We start from the raw sequence: 15,056 nt of genomic DNA, 5'->3' as shown, positions 1-15,056 counted from the left end.
TATCGCCAAAGGTGTCTGGAAAATGACCCAATTTAATGACTATGGTACACCAGTTGTACCTGTCCGCAAAGCCAAACTTCCTGGCCGCAAAACTGCATCTATTCGCGTATGTGGTGACTATTCAGTTACTGTTAATTCTCAACTAGAGACGCATAGGCAACCACTGCCACTCCCAGAAGAATTGATGCAAAAGCTAGGAGGAGGCCATGGTTTTACAAAAATAGATTTATCTGATGCCTACAACCAAATTCCATTGACCCCTGAGTGTCAAAAACGTCTTGCCTTGAGCACACACAAAGGTGTACTGTTACAAATGAGGCTTCCATTCGGTATTAGTTCTGCTCCTGGTTATTTTCAGGAAATAATGTCTAAACTAACAGCTGATCTTAAAGGAGTTGCCGTATATCTCGATGATATATTGGTAAGTGGTTCAAATGCCGAGGAGTACCAGCAAAACCTTCGAGCACTTTTGCAGCGCCTTCAAGAAAATGGTTTGAAATGTCGTTTAGAGAAATGTGTATTCGCTCAACCTAGTGTCGAATACCTTGGACATCGGCTATCAAAATCGAGGATAGCCAAAGGTGAAAAGGTGGATGCCGTATTGCAAATGCCACCACCTCATGATGTTTCTACATTGAAATCATTCCTTGGATCTGTACAACTATATGGTAAGTTCTTACCTAATCTTTCAACTGTTACTGAACCACTTTACAAGCTAACTCGTAAAGGCATTGCATGGGAGTGGAATCATGTACATGATGAAGTTTTTCGAAACCTTAAAGCAATTTAAGTTATTTTGGCAGCCGATTGTAGCATCGAATAGACAGCGATAGACACGTGTTTCGCCCATGAGGCTGGGCTCATCAGTATCGCACCGTATTCTTGCCACTTGAGTAATCGACCGCCGCTTTACCAGTCAGTTTAACTCTTATCTTTGTGGAAAGAAAGAGCCAACAAAACCAGCAGGTGCCAGGGGTAGGTCAATGTGAAGAAAGGCGTTCTTCCTGGCTATCAGCACAAGGCTGATTACTCACTAGCACAGCGAGCTGCAGTGACGCTTCGCTAACCAGAACGGTGTAGCTTCCACGCCAGCCATTGAGACCTCCAATTAAACGTTTAAGTTATTTTGGCAGCCGATTAACTTAGCTGCCAAAATAACTTAAACGTTTAATTGGAGGTCTCAATGGCTGGCGTGGAAGCTACACCGTTCTGGTTAGCGAAGCGTCACTGCAGCTCGCTGTGCTAGTGAGTAATCAGCCTTGTGCTGATAGCCAGGAAGAACGCCTTTCTTCACATTGACCTACCCCTGGCACCTGCTGGTTTTGTTGGCTCTTTCTTTCCACAAAGATAAGAGTTAAACTGACTGGTAAAGCGGCGGTCGATTACTCAAGTGGCAAGAATACGGTGCGATACTGATGAGCCCAGCCTCATGGGCGAAACACGTGTCTATCGCTGTCTATTCGATGCTACAATCGGCTGCCAAAATAACTTAAACGTTTAATTGGAGGTCTCAATGGCTGGCGTGGAAGCTACACCGTTCTGGTTAGCGAAGCGTCACTGCAGCTCGCTGTGCTAGTGAGTAATCAGCCTTGTGCTGATAGCCGGGAAGAACGCCTTTCTTCACCTTAAAGCAATGTTATGTGCAGAACATGTTTTGGCACATTTTGATCCATCATTGCCTCTGGGAATTTCTTGTGACGCTTCAAGTGTTGGAATTGGTGCGATTTTATTTCATCGCTTGCCAGACGGAAGCGAACGCCCAATCGCCAACGCGTCAAAAACCCTAACGGAAACACAGCGACGATACAGTCAAATACAGAAAGAGGCACTTTCCATAATTTTCGCATTGCAGAACTTTCATCAATATTTATACGGACAAAAATTTATCTTGGTTACAGATCACAAACCGTTACTATCCGTTTTCGGTCCTTCTAAAGCAACTCCACCTTTAGCAGCTAACCGCCTGGCTCGGTGGGCTTTAATATAGAGTCAGTATGATTACTCTATTGAATATAGAAAAACTGGAGATCATGGCAATGCCGATGCTCTTAGTAGATTGCCCGTTGGTCCAGACTTTGACTTCGATGAGGAAGAACAAGAAGAAAATTCACACATTGTCAACGCAATCAAAACTATTAGTTTGCAACTAAATCCTGTCAACTCTGATTTAATAACCAAGACTTCTTGCAAAGATCCAGTTATTGCGGCTGTCATGCGTTACACTCGTGAAGGCTGGCCGGATGCAAAAACTGCTGATACGATTCAAACTGACAGCTATTCGGTGGAGGATTTCAGAAAAATCTCTTCATCTTTGTCCACGGAAAGCGGATGTTTGTTGTACGGATCACGACTCGTGATCCCACAAACACTTCAGAAATAAGTGCTGCAACTGTTGCTCCTTGGGAATTTTGGAATGCAACGTATGAAGCAATTGGCTCGGACAGCTGAATATACTGGCCGAGAATTGAAGAAGACATTATGCAGGCTTGTCGCCAATGCATTAGCTGCGCTGAACATCAGAACAAACCTGAGAAGCCAATCAATCATCCATGGATGCTACCTGAAAAGCCATGGAGCAGAGTTCATATAGACCATGCGATCAATTTCATGGGGATGAACTGGCTTGTTTTAATCGATGCGTTCTCAAAATATCCTTGTGTCCATTCCACAACCTCTGTAGGTACTCAAGCCACAACCCAACTTCTTGAACTAGACTTTGCACACTTCGGGTATCCCCATACCATTGTGTCGGACAATGCTACAGCATTCAAGTCCGATGAATTCAAAAAGTGGTGGAAAGAACGAGGAATCGTGCATTTAACTGGTGCACCCTACCATCCAGCCACCAATGGTGCAGCTGAGAGGTTAGTGCAATCTTTCAAACAAGCCTTGAAGAAATCCAGCTTGCCACCACAGCAAGCCCTGCAAGAATTTCTCATTCAATACAGAAGAACTCCTTTACCAGGAGGGTATTCACCATCTGAACTTCTAAACGGAAGAATCATTCGTACGAAGATAGATGCTTTGATGCCTTCACCAGCTCATGCTGCGCAAGGCAAACAAATGAACAACAACCGACGAGATCAACGCGACGTCGTCGTCAATGAACGGTATCCAGTGGGCACACCCTGCTATGCGTTGACTTATGGAACGCGAAATTCGAATTCTAAATGGGTTCCTGCCACGGTAGTAAAAGAGTACGGTACGCGAACTGTGAACGTGCAAGTCCAACCTCGAGGTCCGGTGTGGCGACGGCACGTGGATCAACTCCGACCACGATACGAAACGCCAAATGACAATGATCTCGCAATCGACGATGACGTATTCGACATTTCTGATGATAAATTTTGTTTCAACGAATGTGTAAATTTACCCGGTGTTTCCCAGCTAAAGATAAAATGCCTTTAAACAACAGACGATCTACAAGACGTCGTAAGCCACGAGCTATACATGATTGTTGACTCTTTCAATTATTTTCAAGAATGGGTGTGAGGTGTTGCATCGCCATCAGCTTAAATTGGTAATTGATTTTTATATTTAAAAGTGGAAACACCGATTTTGTACAATGACTGATTTACTTTTAAAATGTGCTTGTTACTGCTTGAAGACTGAAGTGAACTAAATAAGAAGCTTACTGTTACCTAACGTGTCAATATACTTTCTAAATCATATACATGCTTGTGCTGAGTATTCTTAGACAGTCTACAAACACAACAGGGATGGAAGATGGAAAATGTCAAAGATAGAAAGGGATAAAAGATGTGGATGATACGATGGAAGACAGTTTTCCATCATTCCATTTCAATTCCATCATGAACTTTTTATCACTTTATCAAGACATACAAAATTTGTAAAATAAGTTAAACAAAAGTTTTGGTTTGATTACGCTTCTTAAACTGAAATAAATTGATTTTGGATTCGTATTAAACCAACCCGAGTTTGTGAACAAAACGTCGACAACATTCACACTTCGTCAGTAGCATAGTTTCACTTCTATTCATACACAATCGCCGAAATCACAAAAATTTGCAGATGAAAGTTGGACGAAAGTTTTGAGATGGAGTGAAAGATTTTTATAATCGAATGGAAATGGGAAGAAAAAACATCAGGATGAAAGAAGAAACATAAACGTCTTTCATTCCATTTTATAAAGGCTGTTAAAATGTAGAATGCACGTCAATCTTTGATGGATCAAGTAGCCTACCAGTATTGAGAATCATGTAGTTTGAGATGAAATTCAATTGGATTTAGAATTATTTCTGTAAATGAGTAAATATTTCAAAAATATCATCACAACATGATAAAAGAAAATTGTCACTTTTAGTTGATTAATATTATTTTGTTGTTTTTATTGCGTAGGATGAAAACGATTCGACGATAACCAAGAAAACATAATTCTTACATTGTCCACAATTTTTTCCTCTATACATTTCTTTACAGACACAAGTGTAAGCATCGCTGCAACCTGCCCTTCTACATGTTCCGAGGTTCCGACAAGGGTTTGGTTGACATGGAGAGTAAGGACCTATGAACATTCGTTAAAATATAAACAAATCGTCATGTGCTTCAATAACATATGTTCGATTGACGGTTACTTAGTCAATTCTGCTTGAAATTATGTAAAGCTTCAGTTCTATCCTGTGCATTTGAAACAAACTCTAAATTTATTGTCATCTGCTTTAAGATTTTCTTTATGCATAAATTGTTGACAAAGACATGTCATATGAACAAAAATAACTTTTTCAAACAGTAATAATCTGTATTAGTCAGTCATGTTTATTTTATGTCTTGTATCATAGAAAACATAAAAGAAAAATGCAATCAACCGTGTTCGTTAACTTGTATACATTTAATCAATCATTTATTGCAATATCAATGATATATGCAAAAATGCTCTTATCAGCGCTAATCACATAAAATGGAAAATCAAACTAGAGATGTTACAAATTATTAAAACTGTTTCATTTCGCTTTATTTACATTCATTTATTCAGCTGCATACGAAATCAATGCATTTTGTTCTATCCTTATAACACCAATAAACTAGAAGAAAGAATAGGAAATAGTCTATAAGCCATCAGTTTATATCTGGTAATGAATGAAATTCTTGAAAAATTATTTTCAGACGATTCTTACATTGACCACAGTTTGTTCCAGTATATCCTGGTAGACAAGTGCACGTGTATTCGTTGGTGCAACCAGTTCTATTACATGTTCCACCATTCTCACATGGACTGCTGCTGCATGGGCTTAAGCGACCTATAAACAAAACGGTGAAACACTAAATAATTGTAGCCATAGCAAGGCTGCTTTTAGATTTGTCACCAAGGTATTGGACAGTGTATGCAACATTAGGTCACATCTCGGTCAAAGATGTTTGAAAAAGGACAATATGTTTTGTTTAACAATCAATAATATGTTAAAACAAAAATCTCAATCAACTTTTACACAAAAAGTAAGTAAGTGTAAGACATTTAGCAATATGCAAAAAGCATAATTCTTACATTGGCCACAGTTTTTTCCAGTATATGGGCGTTTGCAGGCACACGTGTATTTATTGCTGCAACCTGTCCTTGTGCACGTTCCTCCATTTCTACAAAGGTTGGGTTGGCATGGAGACAAAGAACCTATAAGCATTTAATGCAATATTAACTAACCATCCAATGCTTCAATAACGTATATCTGGCTATTTGAATGTCATCCACCAGTATTGAGAATCATGAAGTTAGAATCTTTTCAATTGCTTTTAGAATTTTTCCATAAATAAAGAAGTGTTACAAAAATATTAGCAAAACATGATAATATAAAGTTGTCACTTCAGTTCCTCAATACGATTTTGTTACTTTTTGTTTTATTAAGTTTGATCCAAGACATTTATTATAACCAAGAGAACACAATTCCTACATGTTTCACAGTTTGTTCCAGTGTATGGATGTGTACAGGCACACGTGTAATCATTGCTGCAACCTGTCCTTGTGCATATTCCTCCATTTCGACAAGTATTGGGTTGACATGGAAAGTAAGAACCTATGGACATTTGAATAAATGTTAACAAACCGTTCTGTCCCAAACATCAAAAGCCTTCACTTTTAGATTGATTCAATGTCTGCAGACGTTGATCCAATGTAAAAATGACAGATTTTCTGTCTGAGGTACTTTAACAAGATATATCCACATTGTCCAGTTACTTGTTGCTGTCCTGCATGAAGTTATTTTAAACTTTAGTTCTATTCAACGCATTTGAAATAAACTTTAAATTTATTTCGATCCGCTAAAACATGCTGATCGCTGGTGGTATTTTCAAAAACTTTCCCACGGAGCCAGAATATTTTTTACACAACAACCTACGCTTTAAATTGTTTTTTTTTATGACTTTTTCTGTAACTTAGACCTGTTTGCCATCATTATTCCACCATTTATTAACACATTCAGAACTTTAAAATTTTGTCACAAACACGTCACATATAACACATACAGTATGTTGTACAGCTGTAAATAAGAAAACTTTTGAAAGGTGATTAATTTAGGAAATTTCAGTAATTTTGCTAAGATTTCAAAGAAACGTGGAAGAAAATTTACACCAAATTACGGCAAAGCATGAGGTGCTTAAACGCGATTGGTTGCACGCATATCAAAGCATCACAGTCAGTAAAACAACCAATTAGCCTATTTGTGAGGTATTATCTTGTTTTTCTGGTAATCAAATGTGTTATTCACGATTTTGTAAGTAAATGTTTTTCTATAAAAAGGTCTGCAATGAGCCAAAATAAAGTTTTTGTTATCGTCAAACAAAAAGTAAAACCTCTGTTGCTAATGGATGATTCTGAGTTGTCACATTTGTTCAAGTTTTTGAGAATGAAATGACTAACAATTTCTTCCAGCCTAATATGGAAGAACTTTTCGAAACTGATATGGAAGTACAGCAAGAAGACAGTGACAAAACTTGGATCACCCAAATTAAATCTTATATGCTAAAACAAAAATTGTAAAGTTGATGAATAGGAAGTGAGGGTGTTGCATTTCAAGCGTTGGCGATAGATAAGTTCTGTGAATACTTTTTTCTGAAACAACTGCATTAGAGATTATTTCACTGACATGCTTTTAAATTCTGCAAAACACACAAATTTTCTCATGTAGCGTTCCCAGAGTTCAACTATTACTTGTCATTGCCAATTGATATAAATAAGTTCTGACAAGGTTAATAAATGAACAGGATGTTTTTACCTGAAGCTATCTTTTTGAAAGTTGTTGGCTGTTTTAATGTTGTAAATGCAAATATTTCTTAACTAAGAATTTTTTGCATGAACTGATAACAATGATTTATCATATAAACAAAGAACTCTATCTACAATAATCAGTTTGTTGAATCATTTAAGTTGTTCATTTTATGTATCATAAAAACTACGATCCACCGAGTTCAGTAACGTATATACATTAAATAAATCATAATAATTAAAGCTTTGTGGGGATTTTTAAAGTCATTAAGGCCCTTATCGAACAAAAATAAAAGACGGCATACTCGAATTTTACCCTTGTCTGGGATCATCAGTGGTGCACATCCATGTGCCTTGAGCGAGAATCCAACTTGATGGCAAATTGTGAACGTCTCCGACGAGTGGGAAACAAACCTGTCGAGATTTTGTTACGGCGTCCAATATACCGCACGGCAGACTGGACACCGTAGTAGCCTACAATCTCGACAAAAGTTTGATTCCCGCTCAAGACACATGGACAATTGGATATGCACCACTGATGATCCTAAACAAGGGTAAAACTCTAGTATGGCATCCTCCGTTTTCGTTCGATCGGGCCTTGACTTAATCAATCATAAATGCGATATCAGTACCAAATAATGGTGATGTTGCAGCTAATCACATAAAATGCTAAATTATTCTAGTTGAATAAGCTGAAGATGGTAATATTATAGCAAAATCGATTCTTTAATTAATCTGTTAAGAAATTAGATTATTGTGCAAATGGCAGCATTCGATGAATGCTAATTAGCAATAGGCTATTACTATCATGAAAACTGGATCATTTATTCTGTTTATACTGCATATTGTATTCATTCATGCATTCAGTAGCATTCTAAATCAATACACGCTTTTACTTTTCTACAAAACTGAGAACCTAGAATAGGGATGGGAGGTATGAACCATTACTTTTTTTCTTGCATTGCGTAAAATGCCTGAAAAAAAAATTCCACAATATTCTTACATCGATTACAGTTTGTTCCAACATATCCTGGTAAGCAGGTACACGTGTATTTGCCGTTGCAACCAGTTCTTTCACATGTTCCACCATTTTTACATGGATTGTCACGGCATGGGGTTAAGGGACCTACAAAAATAAACAATTAGTGAAACACGGCTAATACTTACTACCCATAACAAAGTTGCGTTTGGATTTGTCACCAAAAAGATATTTGGAAGTTTGTGCAACATTAATTCAAATCTTGACCAAACAAGCTTAGCAAATTGAGGTATTTTTTAGCATTTACTAATGTTAAAAACAAAACTTTCAACTAACTTGGAAACAAAAAATCAATACTTAATTTTACTTGCCCACAATTGAAATTTGTGTAGTCAACCGTTAAACAGGGTATGAGATGAAATGGAAAGCAAATTTTGAGATGGAAGATGGAAATGTCAAACAAGGAAAGAGACTAAGATTTGGATGATAGGATGGAAAACAGTTTTCCATAATTCCATCTCAATTTCATCATGAACTTTTTAACACCGTATCAAGACATACAAAATTTGTAAAATAAGTTAAACAAAAGTTTCCGTTCGATTTCGCTTCTTACAGTGAAATAACTTGATTTTGGGTTCGTGCTAAACCAACGCGAGTTTGCAAACAAGAGTCGACAACATTCACACTTTGTCAGTAGCATAGTTTTACTGCTGTTCATATACTGTACAACCGCCACCATGCATATACATCGTCGAAATCACAAAGCTTGTATTTGAAATGATCGAATGAAAATGGGATGGAAGAAATTCTCAGGATGGAAATGGAAAAAAATGTCTTCCATTCCATCACATACCTAGCCTATGAAAGCTGTTAAAATGTAGAATGTACATCAATCTCTGATGTGTCATCCACCAGTATTGAGAATAATGCAGTTTCTAATGAATTTCAGTGGGTTTGAGACTTATTTCTATATTATAAAGAATATCACCACAACATGATAAGAGGAAGTTGTCACTTTAGCTGATTAATATTATTCTGTTTGTTTTTATTCCGTTTGATAAAAAAGATTCGACGATAACCAAGAAAACAAAATCCTTACATTGTGTACAGTTTTTTCCTTCATACGATGGTTTACAGGCACAAGTGTAAGCATCGCTGCAACCTGCTGTACTGCATGTTCCGAGATTCCGACAAGGGTTTGGTTGACATGGAGAGTAAGGACCTAGGAACATTCGTTAAAATATTAACAAATCGTCATGTGCTTCAATAACATCTGTTTGGTTACTTGGTCACGTTTCAAGTGAAATTATGTAAAGCTTCAGTTCTATCCTGTGCATTTGAAACAAATTCTAAATTTATTGCCATCTGCTTCAGAGTTTTCTTTATGCATAAATCGTTGACAAAACTTTGTTATATAAGCAAAAATAATCTTTTCGAACAATAAAAATCTGTATTAGTCACTCACGTTTATTTTATGTCTTGTATGATATGAAAAAAAAATGTATCTATATAATCAACCGTGTTCGGTAACTAATATGCATTTAATCAATCATTTCTTGCAATATTAATGATATGCAAAAATGCTCTTGACCCTCTGTATTAAATGAAAGCTGCCGTACTTCAATTGCTCAATGTTAATTTTTTAATTCTTTTGTTTTCGTCGCGTTTAGTGTAAGACACTTAGCGATAAGTAAAAAACATGACTCTTACATCGTTCACAGTTGGTTCCAGTATACGGATGTATGCAGGTACACGTGAAAGCATTGCTGCAACCTGTCCTTGTGCATCTTCCTCCATTCCGACAAGTAGTTTGTTGGCATGGCGACAAAGAACCTGTGAACATTTGATGAAATGTTAACAAACCTTCCAGTCCTTCAATAAGGTACATACGGTTATTTAAATGTCATCCACCAGCATTGAGAATCATGCAGTTTAGAATAATTTCAGTTGATTTTAGCATTTTTCTATAAATAAGGAAGTGTTACAAAAATATTGCCAAAACACGTTAATAAAAGATTGTCACTTCAGTTACTTAATATTACTTTGCTACTTTTTGTTTTATTACCTTTGGTGTGAGACATTTATAAGTAACCACAAGACAACACAGCTCTTACATTCAGTACAGTTCTTTCCAGTATACGGATGTGTGCAGGCACACGTGTAATCATTGCTACAACCTGTCCTTGTGCATGTTCCTCCATTCCGACAAGGGTTGGGTTGACATGGAGACAAGGAACCTTTGAACATTCGATGAAGTGGGATCACATGGTTTATCACAATATTAACGATATACAAAATATTTTTGTCAGCGCTAACCACATAAAATGGAAAAATAAATTGAAGAAATCATAAATCATCAAAACTGGTTTATTTTGTTTTGTTTATACTCAATCATTTAGTTACATTCTAACCCAATGCATGGCTTTATAGTTTTTTCTTCCATTATAACACCGACAAACCAATACAGATGATAGGCCAGGAGGCATGAACCATTACTTCATTCCTAGCGATGCATAAAATGCTTGAAAAATCATCTTCACACGATTCTTACATTTATCACAGTTTGTTCCAACATATCCTGGTAGGCAAGTACATGTGTATTTGTTGCTGCAACCAGTTCTTTCACATGTTCCATTATTACATGGACTGCTGTGGCATGGTCTTAAGAGACCTATAAACAATCGGTGAAACATTGGCAAATTGTAGCCAGAGCAAGGTAACTTTTAGATTTGTCACCAAGAATTTGGACAGTTTATGCAACTTTAGTTCACATCTCGGCCAAAGATGTTTGAAAATGGAAAAGTCGTTTTGTTCAACAATCAACAATGTAAAAACAAAAATCCCAACCAACCAAGAAAACTAAAATTCAAATGCTTGCTTTCACTGGACTAGAATTGCAATTTGTGTAGTCAGTCTGAAAACACCTTTAAAATGTAGAATCATGGCAGTGTTAACTTCCCCCCGTGTCCACTGGCCGGAGGGGAGCCCACGAGTGTTTGGGAAGGGCACTCATTTTGGTCTGTTTAATGTTCTTGGACGGTTTAAAAAAAGCTGTTACAAAAGTTCGATAATCAATAGCTTAAATCATGCAAGGCCGTATTTATTGCTTCTCGAACCCCCGGTTAAGGGCCTACCTCCGTTTAGGGGCCCACGCATGTTTAGTTTGTGCAGCGTTTTACGGCTTGTGATTTTAGATGCATTTAATATGTAATTTTTTTCCAATTTAAGCAAAAAAGTTTTTTTTGTATTGCTCGTTCAACCACATTTTATTTACTTAATTAACTACCGGATTAACCGGATATTTACCGGATTAAGGGAGTAAAAATATTTTGTGTCCCACAAAAAACCAACAAAATAATGCAATTTTCCGAAGGAAGCACTGCTCACTCAAATAGCCTCATTAATTAACAATTCTATTGATAAGTTTGGTGTTAATGGAGATAGGCTATACAGTGAAATGTTTCGTGAAAATACTATTGGTGAAGCAAAGGTAAAGACTCGGACAAAGTTTCAAAGTTCCAGTTTGCTGAAAAGCTATACATCATAACAGGCTATTCAAATTTTTAAGAAATACATCATTGAAATCCTTCGGTTCGTGAATGAATTTTTTTTTGAAATGATGTGGTAACTTAAAATTAAACCAAACCTTCTACCCAAACCTAATTTTAATTTGATAAATTTGGTTACATACAATACAAAACGACTTCTGTTCACATACAAAGTGTGCATCTTGATAAAAAACAAAACCGTTGTTGCTCCAGAAATGCCTAAAAACTGATCAAAAAAACATTTTATTTGTCAAAATTTTCCGGGGGCAAGCCAACTTTACTTTTTCGAACATTAAATTTTGCATTGTCCATTTATCTTATAATTTTTGCTTTACAGTATTAAAAGTCTGGTTCTTCCTCAACTTCTTTCCAGATCTGCTACTGCATTGTCGGCATGTTTACTATTTTTAAAATCTAAGAGTTGTTTACTCTTTGCTGAAATGATGAATGTGAATATCTTGTTTTATTTTAAAAAGCCATCACTATATATAGGGGCCCACTATTGATTTCAGATGGGGAGGTGCAAGATCGTGCTCACACGGCCCTGTGTAGAATGCACATCAATCTCTGATGTGCCACCAGCCAGCATTGAAAATAATGCAGTTTAAAATACATTTCAATGGGTTTTAGTATTATTTCAATAAGTAAGTAAGCATTACAAAAATATCACTACAACATGATAGTAGAAAGTTGTCACTTTAGTTGCTCAATATTACTTTTTATTTTTTGTTTTTATTATGATGTGGGTAAGAGATTAAACCATACTTTTGGCCTGAGCAATTTTGCAGCCCATAAATCTATCTTTAGTGTTTTACAACAACCGCAAGTTTGGTTGTTCGTATGAGGACGAGGAGTTCCTTCTGTTGAGTACATTTTATCGGTTTTTACACCAAACGCGACACAAACACACAAAAAATGGCATTGAGCATTATAAGTAAAACACCTTTCTCTTGGCGTACTATGGCAAAGGAATAATTGCCCAAAATTTAATTCAATATTAAATCAATGCAAAAACAATGAGTGAAGATGTGGGGATTTAAAAGTGCTTAATCCAAAATTTAAACAGCCAATGCTTGATCCTCAGTTATATTAATCAAGGAAATAGTTGTAACATTTTACGTAGACCATATGATAGCATTTTATTCGATGTTTCAATGTGCGCAGATTACCAGTCGTTGACAGGAAAAGTAATGAGCAATTATTCGTTTAATATAACACAGTCATTTACAGGTTCCCAAACTTTTCTAATAATGTTGCATAGCGAACCCTTGGGAGTTGTACTTCGAATATACTTCAATTGCTCAATATTAGTTTTTTAATTCTTTTGTTTTTCTTCTTCTTCTTCTTCAACAGATTGATCATGTTTGATCAGCTGTGATCTCCCATATGAACTGCCTCCATTCTGTTCTGTCTTTTGTTTTTATTAGTGCTTCCGGCATGCTTTTTATTCCCGTAATTTGTTCCCATTGTTTGTCGTCCTTTTGTTCGTTTGCCTTGCACCATCCCAGTCAACATTGAATTTTCCACGAGTTGCTTCTTGCTATGTTTTTATTACGTTTAGTGCATATCCCTGGTTTAGTGTAGGACATTTAGCTATATGTAAGAAACATGATTCTTGCATTGGCCACAGTTTTTTCCAATATTATGACAAACTTTTCTATAAAACATTTAACAATAACCAAGAGAAACAATTCTCACATTGATCACAGTTTGCTCCAGTATACGGATGTGTACAGGCACATGTGTAATTATCACTGCAACCTGTTTTTGTGCATGTTCCTCCATTCCCACAAGTACTGTTCTTGCACGGAGAGTAAACGCCTATGAACATTCAATAAAATGTTATCACATGATTTATCACAATACTATTGATATACAAATGTATTCTTGTCAGGGCAACCCACATAAGATTGAAAATTAAATTGAAAAATTTATAAATTATCAAAACTGGTTCATTCAGCTTTGTTTATATTCAACCATTCAGTTGCATTCTAAACCAATGCATGTTTTTTTTATAATTGTTTCTTCCACCATAACACCAACAATCCAATACAGATGATGGGAGGCCAGAGCCATTACTGAAATGTACCTAAATGTCAGACAGAAGTATGTGTGAAAGAAAGGTGCCGAGGAAACTTTATAAAACTATGGTAAGACCAGTAATGTTGTATTGGATGCAGGTGGCAGCCCTGGCAAGTACACAGGAAGGGAAAATGCATGTGGGTGAGATGAATATGCCGCGATGGTATCTGAAAGGCTGACAATGCAGGACCGTGCAGATAATGAAATGATTAGAAAACCGATACAAGTCGGAGAAATGAAAGATAAGCTGAAAGAGACATGCCCTAAATGGTTGGGTCACGTTGTAAGAAGAGACAAAAATTTTGTGAAAAGACAAATTAGACAATGGAAGTTGGTAAAAGAAAGAGGGGAAGGCCGAAATGAAGATGGAGAAACTGTATGGTAGAAGATATGAAAATATTGTGAGTGAAAGAAGAAGATGCAGTTGACAGAGTGATGTGGAGGATCTGTAATCTGCACCGGCAATCCCACTTGATGGGAATAAAGCCAAAAAAAAACAATGTTAAAACAAAACTTCACATGCTTGCTTTCACTCGACCACAATTACAGTTTGTGTAATCAACCAGTAAAGGCCTTTAAAATGTAGAATGCACATGAATCTCTGATATGTCATCCACCAGTATAGAAAATAATGCAGTTTAGGATGAATTTCAGTTGGATTTAAAATTATTTCAATAAATAAGGAAGTGTTACAAAAAATGTCGCTACAGCATCGTAGTAGAAAGTTGTCACTTCAGTTATGCAATATTATTTTGTTCCTTTTTTGCTTTGTTTGGTGCAAGACATTTAACAATAACCAAGTCAACACAATTCTTACATGTTTCACAGTTTGTTCCAGTGTACGGAAGTGTACAGGCACACGTGTAATCATTGCTGCAACCTTTCCTTGTGCACTTTCCTTCATTCTTACAAGGATTGGTTTGACATGGAGAGTGAGAACCTGTGGACATTTGATGAAATGTTAGCAAGCCGTCCTGTGCCTCAATAAGGTATGTCCGGTTACTTGATTAAGTTCAGCATGAAATCATATGAAACTTTAATTCTATTTAAAGCTTTTAAAAAATTCTAAGCTCGCAATTCTAAGCTTTTAAAATTATTTCAAGCAATAATCAGTTTCAATCACCCATGTTGTTTATTTTACTTCATTTACCATATCAAATAAACTAAAATCTAGTAAAATATAAACTTGTATGCATTTAATCAAGTATCAATGCTTAATAACTGCGTTCTTAGC

The 15,056-nt window shown here is 36.4% G+C and overlaps 1 protein-coding gene across 1 annotated transcript in view; it reads right to left on the bottom strand.

Moving 5' to 3' along the window:
* LOC145786226 (uncharacterized) overlaps positions 1–15,056 on the bottom strand; it is an 85,113-nt gene that overhangs the window by 63,345 nt on the left and 6,712 nt on the right. Inside the window, exons 6-16 of the mRNA XM_082597869.1 lie at positions 14,640–14,762; positions 13,439–13,561; positions 10,744–10,863; positions 10,307–10,429; positions 9,903–10,025; positions 9,292–9,414; positions 8,217–8,339; positions 5,904–6,026; positions 5,504–5,626; positions 5,136–5,258; positions 4,403–4,525 (exon numbers count right to left, since the gene is read on the bottom strand). Of these exons, the coding sequence (XP_082453995.1) occupies positions 4,403–4,525; positions 5,136–5,258; positions 5,504–5,626; positions 5,904–6,026; positions 8,217–8,339; positions 9,292–9,414; positions 9,903–10,025; positions 10,307–10,429; positions 10,744–10,863; positions 13,439–13,561; positions 14,640–14,762 (1,350 nt within the window). The remainder of the gene's footprint in view (positions 1–4,402; positions 4,526–5,135; positions 5,259–5,503; positions 5,627–5,903; positions 6,027–8,216; positions 8,340–9,291; positions 9,415–9,902; positions 10,026–10,306; positions 10,430–10,743; positions 10,864–13,438; positions 13,562–14,639; positions 14,763–15,056) is intronic.

This window comes from Aplidium turbinatum, chromosome 17, assembly GCF_918807975.1.
Source record: "Aplidium turbinatum chromosome 17, kaAplTurb1.1, whole genome shotgun sequence".
Classification (NCBI taxonomy): domain Eukaryota; kingdom Metazoa; phylum Chordata; class Ascidiacea; order Aplousobranchia; family Polyclinidae; genus Aplidium; species Aplidium turbinatum.
This window is presented reverse-complemented; position numbering and strand designations above follow the sequence as displayed.